This window comes from Takifugu flavidus, unplaced genomic scaffold (assembly GCF_003711565.1).
Source record: "Takifugu flavidus isolate HTHZ2018 unplaced genomic scaffold, ASM371156v2 ctg918, whole genome shotgun sequence".
Taxonomy (NCBI): domain Eukaryota; kingdom Metazoa; phylum Chordata; class Actinopteri; order Tetraodontiformes; family Tetraodontidae; genus Takifugu; species Takifugu flavidus.
Genome location: NW_026622528.1, coordinates 1 through 22,214, shown reverse-complemented (window position 1 = coordinate 22,214; position 22,214 = coordinate 1). Strand labels below are relative to the sequence as shown.

Genomic DNA, 22,214 nt, shown 5'->3' with positions numbered 1-22,214 from the left:
AACCACTGAACTTCCCTGCATCCAATAATAATAAATTCCCAGATATTTGGCTTTATAAAGGTAAATGTAAAATTTCAATAAAATGTTGAACACTTGTAGATAATATTGTTGGGCAGTGATCATAAGATTCTTCCTTTTCAAAAATAATGAGTAATAATGAGTTTGGTTTTTTTAGCTAAGTCCCTATTAGACAAACTCCGTTAAACCCATCAGTCTGAACTCTGAACTTTGCTTTGTGTACATCTGTTACTTTTTAAAGAGCTAAAGGTCTTGTTGTCTTAGCCCAGAAAGTTGGACAACACAGAAAAGACATTTCTTTTTATTTCCAGCCCATAATGAGTTACAAAAAAGCCTTTCTTCCTTTGCTCCTGAGTATTTACGCACTGGCTCGTAAGTACGATTCTTTATTGCTATGTCTGTGTATAAAAGTGTAAAACCTGCACTAAACAGCAGTTTTAATATGACCCTGGGTTCGGTAGAAGGCACTCATAGGTAATTCTGACTTGAATTTTGCATTGGATGTAGCTAGCTGCTGTTTAAATTTGAAAAAGTGCTATTTTATATAAGTTTTTTATGAACGCTCACTGCCTTGTTTTCCAGAGGAGCTGCGTGACAACACGAAAGGAACATGTGTTTGTAAGTCACTTATCAATCACATCTACTGACAGCATGAGTGAACGTCTGCTTTTCTATCACATTTGAGTTGGCTACATCAAAATTTTAAGTCAGGTGACATTTTTTAAGGTTTGACGCTCTGGTATATGTTAGGTGCTGCTAAATATAGCAAGTTGATTGGTTACAAAGAGTGATGAGAGCGTGCAGGAGACTCCTGTTCTTAGGGTCCAGGTTTATGGCACAGTACTATTATATAGCCCCAGTAAAGATAGTTTACTTTGGAGAGTATTTAAAGCATCAACAGGAAATAAAGGTGAAATTAAGGCATTTTGTGTGCTTTTGTGAGTTGATTCACAGATGATTAGGAACCTGCTGGCAGGTTAATTGTTACTACTAAACCAATCGCTTTAAAATTTAATCAGAATGAGTAAGTGTCCTCCACCAATCAGTTAAACACCCTATAAAATACCTAGTTTGTGAGTTGCCAACTTACATTGACATCATTCTTAGCCAGAGTCTGCAACCCATCAGCAGGAACAAGCGGTTTACCCATTAAAGAGGTGATTGATCAGCATAAAGGATGATTAACAAGTACTGCTTGAAATTTATTAATATAGGCCAGTATCTATATTTCAGTCGCATAAAGTGAACGGACATCATATGACTTTCATATATCTTGGTATCAATTTGTGATTAATAAGTGGCCGATTACACAACCTTGAGGAACACTCTTTTTTCAGCTAGTAATGCTTTAAGCTGCCCCCCCCTGCTGGCAGATGGAGACATTTGACTTTGACTCAGAGTTGATTGAACTAACTCTTAACACTTGACGTTGAGTTGGACAGCCCAGACTTCAGGTTTTGACGCAGCGTTTGGTGAACCATCTTCCTGAAGAAGGACCCTGGGTAGAAGTGATCTTCTGCAAACCACCCAACTGCTTGTTGAAAATGCGTGATTCAATCAATGGAATCAAATGTCTTTGAAATATTAATAGAATAGAATTAGTAGAAAGCACTGTCAGTGTTGCTAAGATACGCCTGTGATTCTACAAAGACACGTGGGGCGGATTTAAAGAAAAACGGATCACGAAGGCTTAGAAAAGAACAGAAAAATAAACAGGAATGGCAAGTTTCTTCCTGCCTGCTATGCTTCAGCAGTGTAGGTTTTTAGTCTTGTAAGAAATACAGAAACTAAAAATAAAGGGGAATCCCAGAGTGACTGAAAAATCTTACTAATTATTTCATTCCAGTAACATCAAGATTCAAGCCCTTCAAGAATTATTTGTACCAGTACACTACAGAGAGCCGAACCGCTATGGCCACCGCTGCCAATGGTGTTCAAGTGTCCTGTCAGGTACTCTTTGATTCCCTTGTCTGAGTTACTGTTATGTCCATGCTGTCTCCCTTTCCCTGCACTGATATTAGCATTGACATTTCTTCAGGTAGAGATTGAAGTTCCTCAGCCATGTAAATTCATCATGAAAACCAGGGACTGTTCTCTCAGCAAGATGTCGTCCACCAGGCCTGATAGAAAACCTGTATTTGTGAAGTCCTCCAGCTCTGAGGACTTCTTCTTTGCCATGAACAGGTTAGCAGTTAGCATTCCCCACATCATGTGAAACACAGGGTTTAACGCCTCTCGAAATGATTTATTTGATCTTTGCAACATTCCTGTCTGAAATATCGTAATCGTTAGAATCTGCTGACTCTGCAGCTCACTGTCCAGAGGTTTTCATTTAAAATTTGCATTGCAACCTCACATAAGTATTGGAATGCTGAATAGAAACCTGCGGGACACAGCTTCAGTCAAAGTATGTTTATGCTTATACCTTTATATGTGCTGCATGTGTGTGTCCATGTCCACTTTCCTTAATGCCAACAGGGAATGTAATGAGAATATTGAGACTTTTCTGATGGGAAATCCAATTGTCATGAGTTGTTTAGAAAGCCAGTAAGAATTAGAGCTGATTAATGAGTGAGCATTTATTTACAACAAATTCTTCAGACTAATTCCAAACGTTTTTTGTTTTTTTTTCCAGGACCGCGTTGAAATTTACTGTGGATGACAACAGCGATATTCAGCTGTTCCCTGAGACTGATGAAGCAGTCAAAATCCTCAATATTAAGAGAGGGATCATTTCAGCCCTCATGGTGCCCATGAAGGATGAAAAAAGGAGCCTATCGGTAAATCTCATCTGTATTTTAAATTTTAATAAGTAGTAAATCAATGGAATACTTGGGACAGCAGATATATAAAAACCCAGACAGGAACCAAAATCAGTCAGCAACAAGCTTCAGGAGAAGAGATTAAGCGGATGAGTCAGAGTATATGACGTGAGGCTTTCCTGAGCCTCACTGGGTGGTAGGAGTGGCAGGGTATTTACAGCTGTGGGGAAAATGTGGAACCCCTGGAATCAGCTTCCTAAACACTTTACTGAAGAAAGGCACTTTACAAAAACGGTGGCTGCCTGCAGCTGCAAACAATCATACTGCCTGCAGTCTGAAAGCTGTGACACAAGATGAAATGTCCACCCTCCTGTACTGGCAGGTACAGTACGGCAGACTTCAGCCAGTGCTGGCCCGACCAGAAAAAGTCCACAATCATCTTCTGGACTCCTTCGATTAGACCAACAGGTGACGGTAAGACTGTCAGTCTGTGCCAAAGGCTCAAGGTGACCAAATTATTGACAATCAGGACTCTGCCCCTGTAGGAAAGATGAGGTTGCATCCATTTCCACTTAGACAATCTTAGACACACCTGTTCCATAGCAGCCTGCCAGTTCTTCTTCTCAAAGCTTTCTATCCCAAGGAACATACCTCAGAATTTCAAGCCCTGTCTACCCCAGCTGAGGTTTCCTGGTAGCCTTGGTCTGTCCCTACCTGTCCACAGCACAACCTGCAGAGCTCCATTCTTCTCCCAGTTTACATTAGCAGAGGAGGAGCAGTAGAAGGAGCAGCAAAGGGGGGGGGGGGGGTTGTGCATCACATTCATCCTAGTCATTATCATCAGCAACCTATTTGGGAGCTCTTAGCATTTTTTAAACTTTTTTTTTTATGCTTTAGCATCTTTCTTGGTGCCGTCATATGTTTCTTTAGACGTAACCGTTTCCTTTCATCGACTCCCACAGCCTTCTGTAGTGTCAGTGCACTTTTCCAGAACTTCTCTGGATCTGGGAAATTATCAGCCACCTTCACAGACTAGCCAAAAATTTCATCCAGGAAACTGTTGATGTCTTCCAGGGTGTACAGGTCCCCACTAAGTGACTGGCAGTCAGCTACAGACACACAGTCAGAGTCAGACTCCATCACCTCCTCCCCTTCCTCATCAACACTCTGCATTTCTACTGGCTGATCACTGAGCTGTACACCAGCAGCCTGACCTTGGTCATCACTGACCCCCTCAGCTCCTGTTTGCTCCTCCTCTTCTGTTGCTCCTGCCGGAAACTCCTCTACTGCTTCTGTCTGAACATTTGCTCCTGTTACTCCTTTTCCTGCCCTAAACACGGCTAAACAGTCACCAGCTGCTCTTTGCTCCTCTGGCTGTTGCTGCACCTGTCCGCTAGAGCCCCCTCCTCCATCAGGCTCACTCCCGTTTAAACTCCCCTTTAACAGGAAGAAACCTTGAGCAGGACCAGGCTCATGGAGGGGGACCCTCATGCTGATGGCCGGCTGGGTAGAGAGAGAGGAGAGGAGAGGAGAGGAGAGGAGAGGAGAGGAGAGGAGAGGAGAGGAGAGGAGAGGAGAGGAGAGGAGAGGAGAGGAGAGGAGAGAGAGGAGAGGAGAGGAGAGGAGAGGAGAGGAGAGGAGAGGAGAGGCACAGAGCACACACAAAAATACACTATACAACGGGACCGGAGGTCATCATGCAGCTCCGAAGGCGGCGATACCTGTAAATGAATAGTGGGGGGGGGGCATAATTATCAGCATAACTAGTCTGCTTGATGAGGAGGAGGTAAGGAGAGGAAAGGAGAGGAGAGGAGAGGAAACCATGACCCAGTGGGGTGACAGAGGCCTGTCAGGTGATCATGTTTCTGGACCCCGGCAGCCTTGGCCTATAACAGCACAGCTAAGATGTGCCCTAACGATTAGACGACCCCTAGTATGATAATTTGTCTGTCTATGATAGTAACTGGAACTACAGAATTAGCAACAATAAGCTTTTTCAAAGAGGTAGGTTTTAAGTCTGATCTTAAAAGTAGCGATGGAGTCAGCCTCCTGTACCTGGACAGGGAACTGGTTCCATAGCAGGGGGGCCTGGTAGCTAAATGCTCGGCCCCCCATTCTACTCCTAGAAACTCTGGGAACCACAAGTAGTAGTTGAGAATCTACACAAGACACAAGTAGACACAAGTAGACCAGCATTCTGAGAGCGGAGCGATCTATTGGGCTGGTAAGGTGTCACTAGCTCCTCCAGGTAGGATGGAGCTAGGCCTCTGAGGACCTTGTAGGTCAAAAGAAGGGTTTTAAAAATTATTCTAAATTTAACGGGCAGCCAATGAAACAACGCCATTACAGGAGTTATGTGATCTCTTTTGTCAATACCTGTCAGAACTCTGGCTGCAGCATTTTGGATCAACTGGAGGCTTCTTAAAGAGTTGTTTGGACACCCTGATAATAAAGAATTACAATAGTCCAGCCTGGAAGTAACAAAAGCATGAATTAACTTTTCAGCATCATGCCGCGTCAGTAGCTTCTTAATCTTTGTGATGTTCCTCAGGTGAAAAAAGGCACTTCTAGAGACTAATTTAATGTGTGATTTTGTTCAAAAGTTACTCCTAGATTTCTCACAGAGAGACTAGATGTTAATGAGATACCATCTAGAGTGATCATATGATCTACCGGTAATCTATCCCTGAGAGGTTCAGGACCAACCACCATGACCTCTGTTTTTCCTGGGTTAAGGAGGAGGAAATTTGACGACATCCAGGACTTTATGTCTTTAAGACAGGTCTGGAGCTTCACAAACTGCTCTGTCTCCTCCGGTTTCATGGATAAATAAAGCTGAGTGTCATCAGCATAACAATGGAAATTTATTCCATGCTGCCGAATAATGTTCCCTAAGGGAAGCATGTATAAGGTGAAGAGGATTGGTCCAAGTACAGAACCTTGAGGAACTCCATGGCTAACCCTACTGTATGAGGAGGGAACACCATGGACATGAGCAAACTGGTATCTATCAGATAAATATGATCTAAACCAGTCTGGTGCTGTCCCTTTAATCCCAATCACATGGCAACATGGGCCTGGGATTAAGCTAATGGCCTTTGTATGCCTGGATTAACCACTCTGCTGTGATACTAATTTGTCAAATAACCTAGCATTTTAGTTCAGTCTTGTATTTCAGAATGTGGAGGCAGAGGACACAAAAAGATTAGACATTTATTGCCAACATTGAACTAAAAACAAAATCCCTGTAGGGAGGGAGGCAGGGTCTGAAGGATATAGGGTGAGAAATGTATTCCTTAAGGAAATATGCCATGTGAAAATATAAATGACACCTTTTTAATCATGTACTTCATGCAAAAATCTTTGCATTTCTATGTTATTTTTTCCAGCAAACCATCCATGGTCTGTGTTTGACGTCTTACATGGCGAATGCGAGGATGGATGTGGCTACGTATGTGGTTATGTCAAGAGATCTGTCACAATGTGACCAGTTCTACCACCGAGAACTGGCCAGCAGCCCTCTGGCCCTGCTGCAACGACTGGTGGGACATCTTTCTCTAACCTGCGTTGATATGATGTCCCTCACTTCTTGTTGTAGTTGTACTAGAAGAAGATGCTGTACTTTTAATTGTGTCCATTTGTTTTTAGCATCTTCCCACGTCAGAACTGATCAGAAATACTCAAAACTGCAACTATCAGTTGGACAACAAGGGGAAGCACCTCGTGACAGCAATGTGCACAGAAAAGCACGTCTACAGACCATTGGCTGACAGGTAGGGCGCTATGAGCAGGGCCTGCACGCACAGTCTGACCGTGAGTTTTCTGCATCAGCTTCTGTTCTGCCCTGCAGGGGCGATGGAATATCCTCTGTAGTGGTCCAGAACCTCACTTTTCAGAGTTCTAAAAGAATCAGCAACAGGGTGTTTGGTGAGTTTCAATCATTCAAGTTGCGTCTGTAAAGTTCATTTATGTGCTCTTCACTCACGTCCTTTGCACACAGATGTGAAACACACACAGAAAAAACAACTTCACTTTGAAAAAGTGGAGGATGAGGGACATAGTCAAACCAAGGAGACTGTCCTCACAACCCTGCACAAACTCCTGGCTTTGGCAGGAACAGATCAGGGTCAAAAGAGGAGTGGTCTTTTCCATGAACTGGTGTCCAGCCTTCGTGTTCTCCGCGACAACAACCTGAGACTTACAGTCTCAGAGATGATGCAAGCCTCCACCTGGCTCACCTGGCAGGCCCTGCTCCAGTGTGGAACACCAGGGTGTACAAGTGTCATGTTGCAAACTATCAAAACTTTGGATGGGGCCTCACTGGGGGTAGATGCTCTCGTCTATGGGCTAAGTCTACAGGCTAACCCTGATGCGACACTTGTCCGAGACATGCTCAGCATGGCTCAGCATAGACAGAGCAAGGCAATCATGTATGCTCTCGCCAACACCGTCAAAAAGTAGGCTTTAGATTCTTTTCTAGATTTAAAATGCAAATATTAGAGCTGTGTAATTTGATGACCACTAGAATGTTTTTTACCTTGTCCTCTGTAATTAACAGATACTATAAAGGTGAGGTTACAACAGTTCTCAAAGATGTGTCAGAGTTCGTGAAAGACCTCTTAAATAACTGCCTGGAAGAAGCACAAAGTACCAATTCTAACTCTTCCCCTGATGCTGATGAGATGACCTTTCTTGTTCTGAGGGTATTATTCCACTAAAGGCTTCAGATGTCTCAGCAGTCTTATAACTGGATTCTATCACAACATTTTCCTAACTTGCAGGTTGTTGGTGTTATGGGCCAAGCACTACAAGCTGTCAGCCCTGGCCTGATTTCTTCTATTTTGCAGTGTGTTAAAAAAACAGACATTCCATTATCCAACCAAAAGGCTGCTATACGTGCGTTTAGACTGATGGATGTCACAGATGAGGTACATTTCATTATTTATTCTTCATAAAGAGAGAAAATAACACAGTAATGAAATGCAGCTTTATATATGTGCTAAAAAATTGGGGACTTTTAGTGGAATCCTATGAAATTAAATTATCCACAATATTTCAGACAATCTTTAATGTCATTATTAATAGAAGTGCTTATGTTAATTAATCATTTGGTCTCCTACAGGTGAGAACAGTTCTCCTCGAAGTATTCCAGGATGCTAAAAGCCCTGTTGAAAAACGTATTGCAGCCTACCTGATTCTGATGAAAAATTCCGAGCAATCCCCAGTTAGAGACATCCTGAAGAGTTTGCAGAATGCCAGGGATGAGCAACTGAAGAGCTTTGTGGTCTCTCATCTGATGAACCTGCACAACTCAGACCAGAAAATGAGGCAACAGTGAGTGAAATCCAATGCAAATAGCCTAGCGAGTATTTTATTTACCATACTGAAAAGGTTTTAATGTAAGGAGTCATAGGTAAAACCATCCTTTAAAGAATGTGTGTGTGTGTGTGTGTGTGGGGGGGGGGGGGGGCTCTGCATGTAACTGGGTTTAGAACTGTACCCTCATCATGAAGGGTATCATGAAGGGTCAAAATAACATAATATATGTAATTAGAGTCTATGACTCCCACACTGGGTTGGGGGAGGCATTAACTTTTTGGCTATCAACTGTGCTTCTATGTTCAGGAAGGAGAGGATGAAGGTATGTCTGTAGTCAGAGAGAGGATAGGTGAGGCAGGACTAAGGCTGAGAATATAGGGACTCTACATATGGAGACTAGGACAGGAAATGCTAGAGGTTCTAGCAGAGCTAGCAGGACTAGACACTGCTTAGGAGCAAGGTACATGCTTTTCTAATATTGTTGTTAGTGCTAAGATGTGAATTAAAATAGAAGGAAAAACTTCAGTGGAAACTAAATATGACACATGGGGCACATGGTGTCACACGTGGCTAGAAATGGCTGTCATAGCATGGAGCATGAACATGCTATGTGACAAGGCCGTAGCTAGGGGCATTAATATTGTTTTTTCCTCCTTGGAAATAATTGTGAAAAACAGACTCCTCTTAAAAGCCTGGAAAAACTCAGAAAGCTGTTCTCATCCTGGCTTCTCACTGGTTGAACACCTGAGCTCGAGAAAATGCTACAGGTGTCTGAAATCAAGGACCAGAGGATTTGGGAAACGACCTTAAATGATGCAAAGTGCTGTTCAAGAACATAAGGTCACTCGTCAGAGCAGTGGCAGCAACCCAAAGGTGGACCACATAAAGTAGATCAGTGGGTTTGTAGCCAGGCAGTATAGGGCAGGGTGACTGGAAGAAGACCAGAGACATCCTACATTTGATTTGATAAATTAAATGTTTGTAAAAATATATTCTTCTGACCAAAGATTTGGGGAGGAGATCATCTTGGCTTTTGGTCACTGGCTCTTCCTTACAAAGAAAATGTCCAGTGACAAATCCCGCAACTATAGAGTGGATTATGCTTTTGGCTCCATGCAAAGCGACATTATCTATGATGATATGAACACTTTACCAAAGGAGGTGACTTTGAGGACGATACTCAATGCTTTTGACAAGAACTACGACATTTTTGAGGTGAATGTATTACAGCACATTTGCAATAAATGAATGTAACTTTTGGACACATTTTTAAATACAAATTTCCTAATCCAGGTTGGTGTTGAGGGAGTGGGATTTGAACCAAAACTTGCCGCTCTTTTTGGGAAAAATGGCCTTTTCCCAGACTCAATTTCCAAATTTCTATACTGGGTTAGAGGCAAAGCTCCATTTCTCAGAGGTTTTCTGGAAAGAATGACCCCTGGTACCGGGACCACAAAAAGACAGGTGACACATTACACATCATAAGAAATACAATATATTTACTTGTGTCAAAAACAAATATTATTTGAATATTTCCTCTCTTCAGGTTCAAGAAGATCTGATAGAAGACATCAGGAAGCGTGTGCAGAAGCTTGTGAGAGACATTCGCTTGTCTGAAGCCCCTGAAATTGTTGCATTTTTGAGTCTTCTGGGAAATGAATTAGGCTACATGAAAGCCAGTGAAATAAAAAAAATAGTGGAAACGTTGTTCAAGTCTGCCCAAGGATTCATCTCTAATCTGACCACACAGGTTTGATGTTCTCCATTTTCAAGATAAATATGAATAAGATAAAGATAAATATGTCACAAAGGTATCGCTCAGTATAGCAAAGCTCTCATGAGTAACCATCACTTAAATCACTACATAAAGTATCCTGCAGCATGTTAAGATTATGGATGAACATTTTAATTAAGACAACCAACCAACCTTAAAAGAAAACTATAATATAATAAAAAAAAGAAACGTTTATTGCAATCCTGTTTTTCTGATTTTCATGCAGCTTTCCTCTCTCTAAAACAGGCCTTTTGGGCTTTAACAGGTAGCACTAAAAATGAAGCATTTGGCCACTATATCTTCATGGAGGAAGCCTTTTCTCTGCCCACATCTGCAGGCCTCCCTCTCAAATTCTCTTGGTCTGGTGTGCTTGCTCCTGGTGCTAAAGGAGGTCTGAAATACTCCCCTTCTAACGTAGGTTGTTTTCTTTCACCAGAGTAATTAACTTGGATGGAGATGGCAGAGAGATGACTGTTACAGCACAATAACGAGCACACCTGTCTCATCTTTGGGTAGATTTGAATGTAGTTCTGAATGTAGTACTCACCTTTGTTTTGCATTTTCATGTCTTTTTGTGTGAAGCTGTGACCAAATTGCTCGCTCTTATTCATCATCGCATGATTGCCGTTGCAGGCTGACTTGTCCTTTCTGTTCTCTGCTGGACTGGAATTCATCAGCCAAATGGGTGTGCACATTCCAGATTATGTGGAGGCTCGGCTTCAGAGGCACACTGAGATGTACCATGAAAGTTCCCTCAATGTGAAGATCACCATGAAGAAAAATCAGATCAGACTGTCCATCCCTGCTCCCACATCCAGCACTCAGCTGTTGAGCTTTAGGTCTGGATCCCTCACTTCCTGCTCCTGTCCTGTCCACCTTTCCTTCCGTAATTCTTCTCTGTTTGATGTACAGCCATCGCCTGCGTTTAGTATCATCCCATCGAACATTAATGGCTTCATCTGTGGTGGAGGATTGTGGTGAGTCACGTAACTGCTGGCCGTTGTTTAGTGGTCTACGTTTCTGCACAGTGGTCTGTTTCTCACATCACCCCCTGACTGGAAGCTCCAGGTAAGAAAAGGTCACAGGTCAAACCTCTTGTACAACTTCTTACAACACATTTAATAATGTATCACAAACCCAGAAAAGGCAGGATTGAAGAAAGTTGTGCTTTTTTCTTTCAGGTTTGCTTTTGAAGTGCAGCCTTCAGGGAACATTTCTGAATATACGGCCACGATCACAGATGGACGGACCAAAGAGGGTGGAAAGGGCATCATAAAAGTCAAAACACTGACCCTGAAGGCAGAAGGTACAGAAGGAGTGTGTGTGTGTGTGTGTGTGTGTGTGTGTGTGTGTGTGTGTGTGTGTGTGTGTGTGTGTGTGTATTTGAGAATGTAAATCCTCTAACTGTCAGAGTTGTTCTCTAGCTAGTGTGCATGTTCGAATCTGGAAGCTAATATTTCTTGCACACTTGAATAGAGCACAAACATGTTGCTTTAAGTGTTATTTTTTAAAATGCTTTTTTAAAATATAGTTGCGTCAGTTGACCAACTTAAATATTTAAACCATCCTCTCAATCTTCTTGACCATGTCAGCCTTTCAGGGTCAGGCAGCATGGAATTCAGATGCTTTTTAACCATCATTGGTTCCTGTCTGGGGGAAAAAAAGTGGTTGGAGAATCATCAACTCTGTCCGACTCCGTAGCATTCTCTGGTCCCCTCCCCAATCTGGCCAGCGATGACATATTTAGTTGCATGTCGTAGCTTCGTCGCTGGCTGTCACGGTGGTGCCCCGAAAACCAGGTGTCCTTTGTAGACAATTGGAAGAGTTTTGGGGAAAAACCTGTCAGATTAGGAGAGACGGTGTCCATCCCACCCGGGATGGTGCCCCTCTCATTTCTAGTAACTTGGCCAAATTTATTAGACCCAAAGTGACCTGACAAACCAGGGTCCAGACCAGGAGCTAAAGTTGTAGTCTTACACACCTATCAGCTGCTTCCATAGAACCCTCATCCACTATGGACTATTAAATATTAAATATCTCTTGTGTAAATCCCTATTAGTGCACGACCTGATAGTGGATCACCACATTGATTTATTTTGTCTAATTGAGACCTGGCTTCAGGAGGAGGAGTATGTGAGCTTAAACAAATCTACTCCTCCTACCCATCTTAAATATCATATTCCTTGTGTTACTGGTTGAGGAGGGGGAGTGGCAGCAATCTATCACTCCAAGTTATTAATTAATCGTAGACTAAAACATGGTTCCAGTTAATTGGAAGCCTGACTCTTGGCATCACCCATCTGAACTGTAGCCACTTCTGTTTGTAGTTGTATATCGGCCCCCTGCTGGTCCACATTCAGAGTTCCTGTCTGAGTTCTCTGATTTCTTATCTGACTTGGTCCTTAAAACGGACAAAGTCATTATCATTGGAGACTTTAACATCCATGTAGATGTTGTAAATGACAGCTTTAGAAATGGCTTCATTTTATTACTTGAGTCAGTTGGTTTCCTTCAACAGATTAATCAAGCAACTCATAGCTTCAACCACACCCTTGATCTAGTTCTGACTTATGGTGTTGAGGTAGAACATGTGTCAGTGTTCCCTCAGAACCCACTCCTGTCAGATCATTCTTTGATCACTTTTACATTTATGATTAAGGATTCTTCTATCCTCAGAAAACAGTCTTACTATAGCAGATGTCTTTCAGATAATGCTGTAGCTAAGTTTAAGGAAGTGATCCCTGTGCTAATCCTAGGACCACTGTGTGTTTCTCCAGGGATCAATCATAATCTTAGCCCTGCTGAGGTTGACTCTGTTGCTGAAGTTGCAGCAACCTCACTGAGAATCACACTTGATTCTGTTGCCCACCTGAAAAAGAAAATAGTAAATCAGAGGAGCCCCCTGGTATAATTCACATATCAGGACCCTCAAGCAGAAAGTGTGAAGACTAGAAAGGAAGTGGTATTATTGTAAAATAGATAGCTAACATTTATCCTGGAAAGACTGTCTGGTAGTTTACAAAAAGGCCCTCCGCAAGGCTAGAACAGCTTATTTTTCTTCTTTAATTGAAGAGAACAAGAATAACCCCAGGTTTGATTTCAGCACTGTGGCCAAATTAACCAAGAATCACAGTGTTTTAGATCCACGTATCCCTTCTTCCCTTAGTGGTGAAGACTTCATGAGCTTCTTCACTGATAAAGTTCCAACCATCAGAGAAAAAGCTAACCAGGCCACCCCAACAACTGGACCATCACCAGATGTGCTGACTGTGGGAACATACAGGTTCTCCAACGAGCCCTTAAACTCCTTCAGCCCTATATATTTTTCTGAGGCGTCATCGCTAATTCCGAAATCCAAGTCCACCACATGTCTTTCAGATCCCATCCCAACACAAGGATGTTTTACTATTGATAGGCAGTTCTATCCTGGACCAGCTCAATGGTTCTTTAGTGACAGTTTATGTACCCCAGTCCTACAATAAAAAAACCAAAAAAAAATCACTGGATCCTGATGTGTTAGTAAACTATAGGCCGATATCCAACCTTCCTTTTATCTCTAAAATTCTTGAGAAGGTGGTGGTGACTCAGTTACTGGAGCACCTGCAGAGAAACAGCCTGTTTGAGATGTTTCAGTCAGGCTTTAGAGCTCACCACAGCACAGAAACAGCACTTATTAAAGTTACAAATGATCTTCTTATAGCTTCAGATCATGGACTGGTCTCTATGCTGGTTCTGCTGGACCTCAGTGCTGCTTTTGATACAGTTGATCACAGCATCCTGTTACATAGACTGGAACATGTGATTGGGATTAAAGGGACAGCACTAGACTGGTTTAGATCGTATTTATCAGATAGATACCAGTTTGCTCATGTCCATGGCGTTCCCTCTTCATACAGTAGGGTTAGCCATGGAGTTCCACAAGGTTCTGTACTTGGACCAATCCTCTTCACCTTGTACATGCTTCCCTTAGGGAACATTATTCGGCAGCATGGGATAAATTTCCATTGTTATGCTGATGACACTCAGCTATATTTATCCATGAAACCAGAGGAGACAGAGAAGTTAGTGAAGCTCCAGATCTGTCTTAAAGACATAAAGTCATAAAGTAATTTCCTTCTCCTTAACTCAGGAAAAACTGAGGTCATGGTGTTTGGTCCCGAACTGCTCATGGATAGATTATATCACATTATCACTCCAGATGGTATCTCCTTCGCATCTAGTCTCTCTGTGAAGAATATTGGAGTAACTTTTGATCAAAATCTGTCCTTTTACTCACATATTAAAATAGACTCTAGAAGTGCCTTTTTTCACCTTACAAACCTCGCAAAGATCAGGAAACTACTGATGCAGCATGATGCTGAAAAGTTAGTTCTGGTATTGACAGGTATTGACAAAAGAGATCACATAACTCCTGTACTGGCGTCTCTTCATTGGCTGCCCATTAAATTTAGAATAATTTTTAAAGTTCTTCTTCTGACCTATGAGGTCCTCAGAGGCCTAGCGCCATCCTAACTGGAGAAGCTAGTGACACTTTACCAGCCCAATAGACCGCTCCGTTCTCAGAATGCTGGTCTACTTGTGGTCCCCAGAGTCTCTAAAGGTAGAATGGGGGGCCAAGCATTTAGCTACCAGGCCCCCCTGCTGTGGAACCAGCTCCCTGTCCAGGTACAGGAGGCTGACTCCATCTCTACTAAGATTAGACTTAAAACCTTCCTCTTTGAAAAAGCTTATTATCACTAATTCTGTAGTTTCAGTTACTATCGTAGACAGACAAATTATCATACTTAGAGGGTCGTCTAATTATTAGGTTAACATCTTAGCTATGCTGCTATAGGCCGAGGCTGCCGGGGTCCAGAAACATGATCACCTGCCAGGTCTCTTTCACCATATGGCTAAGTGTTAGTGCTGTTATGGCTAAGTGTTAGTGCTGTTAATGTGCTGGCTACTTGAGCTAAACACGTATGCTCAGATCTTTCTTCCTGTTAGCAGGTGATGACTCAACAGAAGCCAAAATATCTGTGAAACACAGCAGAAAGAGCGTCGTGGCCGAGGTGCTCATTCCTCACTATAATGTGGAGGCAGGCCTTAAGATCACCGTAACGGACTGTGATTCCAAAGAAAACAAGATGCTTGGGACAACCATCGATGTGACCAACAGCAATGTTCCGCTGATGACTCTGCGTGCACAGACAAGGTTACAGCTATGAATAGATGAACACGAAGCTTCCGGAGAAAGCCGTTATTGCAGTTATTGGTTTGGCATTGCTCTCCATAGATTTGACAAGGGTGCCATGCTACAACTTCAGATGGACCTTCTCTCCCTGGAGTCGAATGCCTCTTTCACGGCTGCCCTGAGGAAGGAGGAGGATGTGCACATGGATGTAAATGCAGTCGTCAACCTCCCTGAGACCCGATATCAACAGGAAGTGTCCATCAGTTATGGTTACTGGCAGCCATTGTCCACATCTTTAGAGCGAGAGAAGACGGGTGGAGGACATCTGCTCTTACGTATCAGTTTCTTCATCTCTTTGTGGCTTTTCATAGATAATAACACGTTTGAAGTACGGCTGAAATCTGACCTGAGTTCCGGAATAAGGAAGTTGTTGCCAAATGTGGAAGATCATCGCAGGCGATTGCAGCATCTTATGGATCTTGTTCTGGATCGACAAGTGACCATGACTGATATGAAATATCGTCACATTATCTCCAAAGGGATAGAGGTACATTTTTTATCCTTTTAATCCTAATTTCTATTCAATCTTTGCTTTGCAACCACTTTAGTGTGAATAGTGACATGTAGCCACTGTGACCAGGCAGCTAATATATGGCTTGAAAAGCTGACAAGGCGCCTGCCCGTCCTCGCTAACTTGCGGCGAAGGAGGAGTCTCTCAGATCTGACCTTGCCGGCACTGCCTGAACACCTGTTTCTGAACTGGTGAGTTTTTCATCTGGACTGATTACGGACAATAAAGCCCAGTGACACACTTTGCCACAAAATAATCAACCTTGTTTTTTTTTTCTTTTCCTTAAACAGGGATAGCTTCTTCAGATACCAGTTCAATCATGATGAAATGACCATCCTGTTTTTAATTCCATTTGGAGGACAAAAGTCTGAAGATCTGAATGTCTTAACGAGTCTGGCCATTCCACTTCATGGCCTTTATGTCCCCGACATAAAATATCAACTTCCATCTTTCACGATTCCACCTTCTTTATATTTGACCCTTCCTCTTTTTGGCTCTGCTGAAGCACACACCAAGATCGAGTGCAACCTGTACCACTGGCAGACATCCTTCTTTTTGGGCAACAAAACTATAGACGTTCCCACCTACGTTGCAGAGTTCAAGACCGTGGGTCAATCACCGGTGAAAGCGCTGTCATACACATTTGAAGGTAAACATGCTGACACACGCGGGGCACAAAGAGCACACTCTTCAACTGAGAAAAGCCTTTTAATGGCTTTGTACAGCTGAAATCTGCTCCTGTCGGTGACGCTTGTAGAAATTGTGCTTGAAATTGTGGACATTTTGTACCACATGTTTGAGAAAAAATACTATTAGCAGTGGGAGGGTGTAATAACTGACTCTTGGCCAAACTGCCAACCCTCCAAATAGATCTTCTCCATTAGAAGTGACAGAGATTACATCAATTGAGATGTGTCTTTCCATCTGTTTCAAGGCAGCGGGCAGATGTCGGGAAGAGCTGACCATCAGTCACATTATCAACTGGATGCCTCCTTCAGCCACAGCCTCCTTGATGCAAGCGTCAGTTTCACAGAAATGCTGAGGGTGACCGACAAGCTGTGTGCAAGAGTCACTTGCAAATTTGAAGCCTCCAGTCTGGCAGGTCTACAGGCCTCGCTCTCCTACTCTGCTCAGTCAGCATCTACTCTGAATTCTGATGAAGTGTCAGGAGACGGAACTCTGCAAGGATCCTGTCAGTTGGGTTCATCACACATCACTGGCTCGTACACCCTCAGCTACAACCTTTATCCAAAAACCGAGCTGTCCCACCTTTCCACTCAAGAGGTTCCATGGCTGAGTTGAAGAAGATGCCTGTCTTAGCACCAGTTCTTTGTTTTTCCACCTTCTAAACCAATCCCAAACACCTTCCATGAAAACACTAACCTTGAGCTGGGCTAAACAGGCCCCACAACTAAGAACCGATGACATGGTGGGTTGCATGGGTGGGGATACAGACCAAAAACACAAGCAGTTAAAGCTATGAATCGTCATTTGTAAAATCTATGTTTTTCTAAGTCCATAGAAAAGGACTGATTGATGAAACTGAAATACAGAAGTCAACTGTACAACAATAAAGTCTTCATGAGAAAAGAAAGGAGGATGGATTTTATTGTAACGTATTCCTCAGACAAGGCAAAGATCGTGTGTTAGGTCTACGTTTTTTCCTGGACCCGAAAGCAGGCAAAAAGGCAGTGGGAATAAAGTCCAAACACAAAGTATTTATTAAAAGATCAATTTGGCGGTCCTCCGGGACCGCAGGGGAAGCACTCATCCAGCCTTCCGGGGTGCACTAGGAGCCAATGCGGGAATCAGGTCTTGCGTGTTCTCCACTCCAGCATGGAGACCTCGAATGAGCAGTGAAAAGCGTTTCAACGAGTTTCAAAATACCAATGATGAGGAAACAGGCGTCAGCTTTACCAAGCAAAACACGATAATTCTCCGACGCTGGTAGACAGGCGCTCCGTCCTTAAATAGGTGGCCTGATGGAGATTGCCGACAGGAGCGCCTGCCTGCAGCGCCAGCTGAAGCAAACTACCAGCAAACTACCTCCACGCCCCCTACAGGAAGAAACAAGCAGGACCACAGCAATACACAACAACGGAACCTTGGACTCCAAAAATGTGGAATCGTAAAATCAGCATCATTTTGGGCAAAAGTAGGTGGGGAAACTATAGACTCACCAAATGTTTAACGTTCATCTCCAATAGTGTACCACAGGAGTTGATGTTTAGTTGTAAGTACAATGTGGTGATCGTGTTCACAAAGTGCAAGTTTCTGTTGTATTATAGAAAGAGTCGTTTTGTTGCTGCTTCCCGTTGAGCCTTTGGGAATTGTAAGAATTCCCTTTAGCAATTGAGTACCAGGTATTTGAATGCAACCAAGTGAAGCTTTTTCCTGCTGGTTTAAGTGCTTCCTTGCTACTGTGCCACCAGTTCTGTGATATTTAGAACTTGGGCACAAGTGAGGGAAAGCATCTGAGAGAGCCACGGTGTGAAATGTAAAGTTGCATATATTGCTGTGACAAGTACTACAACCTGAATTAACCACATCTACATTTCAGATACCACACAATGAAATTTTGGATAAACCTGTATTACTTGATCAGATAAATTAAGGGATGGTGTCATGCATACCCTTTTAGCATTACAGGATACTGACCATTTTAGCCTTCTCTATCCATAATGAGAATCCCGAGGCCTCATCAACACAGACACAAGAAGGCAGAGTCAAATACCACAATGCTTTTATTATTGCATGAGTACATTCATTATAATTATTGATTGCCCAAAATATGCTATGGATAAAGTTTACATTTCACATTTCATGATCTGCTTCATCTGATGGTGACACTCTCACAACACATGAACTATAAAAACATGACAGCAACACAAATGAAACATTTTGGAGAACAACTTTAGTGAGTGACTCACGAGTTTGATATGAAGATTTGATTCAACCTGACAGAAACATGAGAAACTTTCATGAGTGGAAGAAATAAGGAAAGCTGAATATTTTCTGACTTTTTATTAAAGGAATAAAAAATCCATCTTGTTGCAAAATCACACATTTAGCCTTGGTTGTCTCCATGGAGACGAAAGACATTGTGATCTAACACATATTGAAAATTCATAATATTAAAAATATGATTAATTGTTTCATACAGGACATTGTATGCTATTCACTGTTTAACATGATTCCACAGTGAGTCCTGATTATTGATTTGATTATTTGAAAGCCAAAACGGGACTTTTACTTAACTGTCTCTCACACTGAGGAGTTCATGCAACAGAGGGCCCTTTGAAACACGTTCTGAGCATCTTCAGCCAGCATGTGGAGGAAATCCAGCAGAGCTTTTTCAGTGACTTTATAAGAGAGAGTCGCTGCTACCAAGGTTCCAAATAATGGAATAAATTTCAAGCCTTCCTCTGCTACCATTGAGCCAGCAACAGCTGCTGACTGAAGTAGAAGTTTTAAGATAAATGTCTTATCAATGGTGTTTAAACTGAGTGGTGAGCGGACAACCGAGGTCAGATCTTCCAGCGGTACACCTGTGCTGTCAGCAAGCCGCTGCAGTGAGGGTCCGTCCAGACCAAAACCAGTTTTGTACTGCTGTACAACAACAGCTATCAGAGCACCATCAACAGCAACAGAAAGCCCAGGAAGTGGTACCGCTGCACACGCAGCAGACACAAAAGCATAATAAGGGATTTTTGACTTAAAGGCCTCTTTCTTCTTCTCGATGATCTCCAGGCTCATGTTGGGCATGGCAAACAGCAGAGCGTCCCGCTTGTGTTCTGGAAGTTCTCTCTCCAGGGTCGCATGGAGGCGATGGAAGTCATGGCGCTGAAGCTCAAAGTTGGACAGCAGGAAGACCTGAGGAGCCTGCACACCTTCCTTCAGAAGACCTGTGTCCCAGGAAATGACATCATCATCATTGCTACTCCACATGAAGACACACATATGTATAGGATTCAGAACTTTTGTACCTTCTTTGCAGTTTTCACGAATAAGTGCGAGAGTCTGCTCTGCATCAAAGTTTCTCTGACTCCTTTGTGCATTCTGCAGATCGATGTCAACCTTGGAGCGCACAAAGTAGAACTTTTTCCCCATCTTCTGGATTTCTTTTGCAAGCTTCACATCATTTTCTCTAAAGCGAGTGTCTGAGATGATGATGAAGAAATCATACTTTTCAAACTCAACATAATTCAGGTACTGATCAGCTGGAAAGTTGGTGGTACCAATACCAGGAAGATCCCAGAGAGTAACATTGGGATAGCTTGGATGAGGGTATGCTCTAACTTCTGTGGTGGTTTCTACAACACCTGTAGGAGCAGCTTGATTGTCCCGGTGGTCCACGCCTCTAAAGGCATTGACAAAGGAGGATTTTCCAGAGCCAGACTCTCCTGTAATGCCGATATTAAGAGGAGTGTTTTCTGCCCTCTCCAGAAGCTTTTTGATTTTATCAACAGCTAAAGCTTGATTGTTATTTTGCAGAGCTTCTTTGATTTCTGTAGTGTCCAGGAAATCAGCCATGATGACCTGTACACACAAAGCAAAGCCGACAGTTACAATGTAAAAATCAGACAAATGTGAAATCATTCCAACAGATAATCCAACAGTTATATTGCAGACACACACATTGTCCATGCCTCTAAATAATCACATGAGCTTAACCATGTACATATGCACACACGGATGACATAGAGCTGTCACTAGCACCATTAAGACTACTGCAATAATACGCTGAGCGCACAAGTTGTGGACTTGCCGACTGTCAAAAGTTTATGGAAACTAGTTGGAATGTATGCACTCTAAATAAAAAATCCAAAAAACTTTTCGTGTCCTGAGAGTAAAGATTGTCTGTGTCTGTGGACCTGTTGCTAATGGTGATAAACATTAGTACATTAGTATAAAATCAGAAGCAGACGTTAGCTGCTCACACTCACCCAAAGAAGTGTTGACAGAAGCAATCTCACAGTGACTGACGATCCTCTCTGGCTTTAAAGAAGAAGCCACACCACAGCCCAGCCCACTTTCGAGCCTGACCAATGACCTGTTGCATCTTGAGCATTTTTCGCAAACCAGCTCATTTCCAGGAACCATAAAGGCGGAGGTTCCAACCCCCCCCCCGCCGGAAGGTCAAAAAATAGCTTCACCTGTTGCAGGGCTTCAGCTTCCATCATGCTGCATCTTTGTTTGATTTTTAATCAAATAAAGGATTTAGCTCGTCAACAGTGTTCAACAGAGAATTTTAGAACTCTATCTACAGATTATGGTTTTATTTTTCATACAAATAAACACGATATTTGGCACTCACATAGAGACTTGGCCTAAACATTGTCGCCTTTCACTTTCACTTGTTCGCTCTGAATAGAGACATTGAAAGTGTAAAGCCTTCTTGTAATCAGCTGTTTTTTTCCTCTGGGTTTAGACAGAAAGACAGAAAGAAAAACTGCAAAACTGTATCTCTTTTACAATGCAAAATGAACACAATCGTAGAATAACAACAGCTTTAGGAGATGTATTGTATTTTAGCAAATGGATTTTGTACGTCAGTCTTGTAATATTACCACATTAAACAACAAAACCATACTTAGGAATTAATGTGATTAATAACCCTGTTATACACATCCTGAGCATCCTCAGTAAGCATGTCTAGGAAATTGTGGAGAGCTCTTTCAGTGATTTCATAAGAAAGTTTTCTTGCTACCGGGATTCCGAATAATGGAATGAAACTATAGCTTTCCCTTCTTTCAGTTAGACTGGAGATAGCTGATGATTGGCTCATTAGATTTAAGACTAAATCAGTATTTATGTTGTCTAAAGTTAACGGTGAACTGATGATAGTAAGATCTACCAGTGGTACACCAGTAATGGCAACGAGTTGCTGCAGTGAAGGCCGGTCCAGCCCAAAACCAGTTTTGTACTGCTGTACAACACCAGCTATGAGATCAGCATCAACAGCAGCAGAAAGCCCAGGAAGTGGTACCGCTGCACAAGCTGCAGACACAAAAGCATAGTGAGGGATTTTTGACTTGAAGGCCTCTTTCTTCTTCTTGATGATCTTCAGGCTCATGTTGGCCAAAGAAACCAGCAGAGCATCCCGCTTGTGTTCTGGAAGTTCTCTCTCCAGGGTCGCATGGGGGCGATGGAAGTCATGGCGCTGAAGCTCAAAGTTGGACAGCAGGAAGACCTGAGGAGCCTGCACACCTTCCTTCAGAAGACCTGTGTCCCAGGAAATGACATCATCATCATTGCTACTCCACATGAAGACACACATATGTATAGGATTCAGAACTTTTGTACCTTCTTTGCAGTTTTCACGAATAAGTGCGAGAGTCTGCTCTGCATCAAAGTTTCTCTGACTCCTTTGTGCATTCTGCAGATCGATGTCAACCTTGGAGCGCACGAAGTAGAACTTTTTCCCCATCTTCTGGATCTCTTTCGCAAGCTTCACATCATTTTCTCTAAAGCGAGTATCTGAGATGATGATGAAGAAATCAAACCTTTCAAACCCAACATGCTTCAGGTACTGATCAGCTGGAAAGTTGGTGGTACCAATACCAGGAAGATCCCAGAGGGTAACATTGGGATAGC

The 22,214-nt window shown here is 42.6% G+C and overlaps 3 protein-coding genes across 3 annotated transcripts; 1 reads left to right on the top strand and 2 right to left on the bottom strand.

Moving 5' to 3' along the window:
* Positions 1-266: 266 nt before the first annotated feature.
* LOC130521368 (apolipoprotein B-100-like) lies at positions 267-17,211 on the top strand. The gene is made up of 25 exons (XM_057024945.1): positions 267-390; positions 601-636; positions 1,865-1,968; positions 2,057-2,202; positions 2,654-2,798; positions 6,170-6,322; positions 6,429-6,553; positions 6,631-6,707; positions 6,781-7,237; positions 7,339-7,483; positions 7,562-7,708; positions 7,903-8,114; positions 9,107-9,314; positions 9,393-9,563; positions 9,646-9,849; positions 10,120-10,287; positions 10,507-10,712; positions 10,786-10,941; positions 11,055-11,179; positions 14,860-15,067; positions 15,149-15,315; positions 15,418-15,593; positions 15,687-15,808; positions 15,908-16,266; positions 16,552-17,211. Exons 1-25 carry the CDS (start codon positions 336-338, stop codon positions 16,917-16,919), a joined length of 4,440 nt encoding a protein of 1,479 aa, XP_056880925.1. The 5' UTR covers positions 267-335; the 3' UTR covers positions 16,920-17,211.
* Positions 17,212-18,626: 1,415 nt separating this feature from the next.
* Positions 18,627-20,716, bottom strand: LOC130521369 (interferon-inducible GTPase 5-like). Its single transcript, XM_057024946.1, has 3 exons — positions 20,564-20,716; positions 19,604-20,156; positions 18,627-19,522 (listed from the first exon to the last, which is right to left on the bottom strand). Exons 2-3 carry the CDS (start codon positions 20,148-20,150, stop codon positions 18,882-18,884), a joined length of 1,188 nt encoding a protein of 395 aa, XP_056880926.1. The 5' UTR covers positions 20,151-20,156; positions 20,564-20,716; the 3' UTR covers positions 18,627-18,881.
* Positions 20,717-20,881: 165 nt separating this feature from the next.
* On the bottom strand, positions 20,882-22,197 carry LOC130521370 (interferon-inducible GTPase 5-like). The gene is made up of 3 exons (XM_057024947.1): positions 21,924-22,197; positions 21,475-21,842; positions 20,882-21,038 (listed from the first exon to the last, which is right to left on the bottom strand). The coding sequence occupies exons 1-3, from the start codon at positions 22,045-22,047 to the stop codon at positions 20,931-20,933; spliced, it is 600 nt and encodes a 199-aa protein (XP_056880927.1). The 5' UTR covers positions 22,048-22,197; the 3' UTR covers positions 20,882-20,930.
* Between the last annotated feature and the right edge of the window lie 17 nt (positions 22,198-22,214).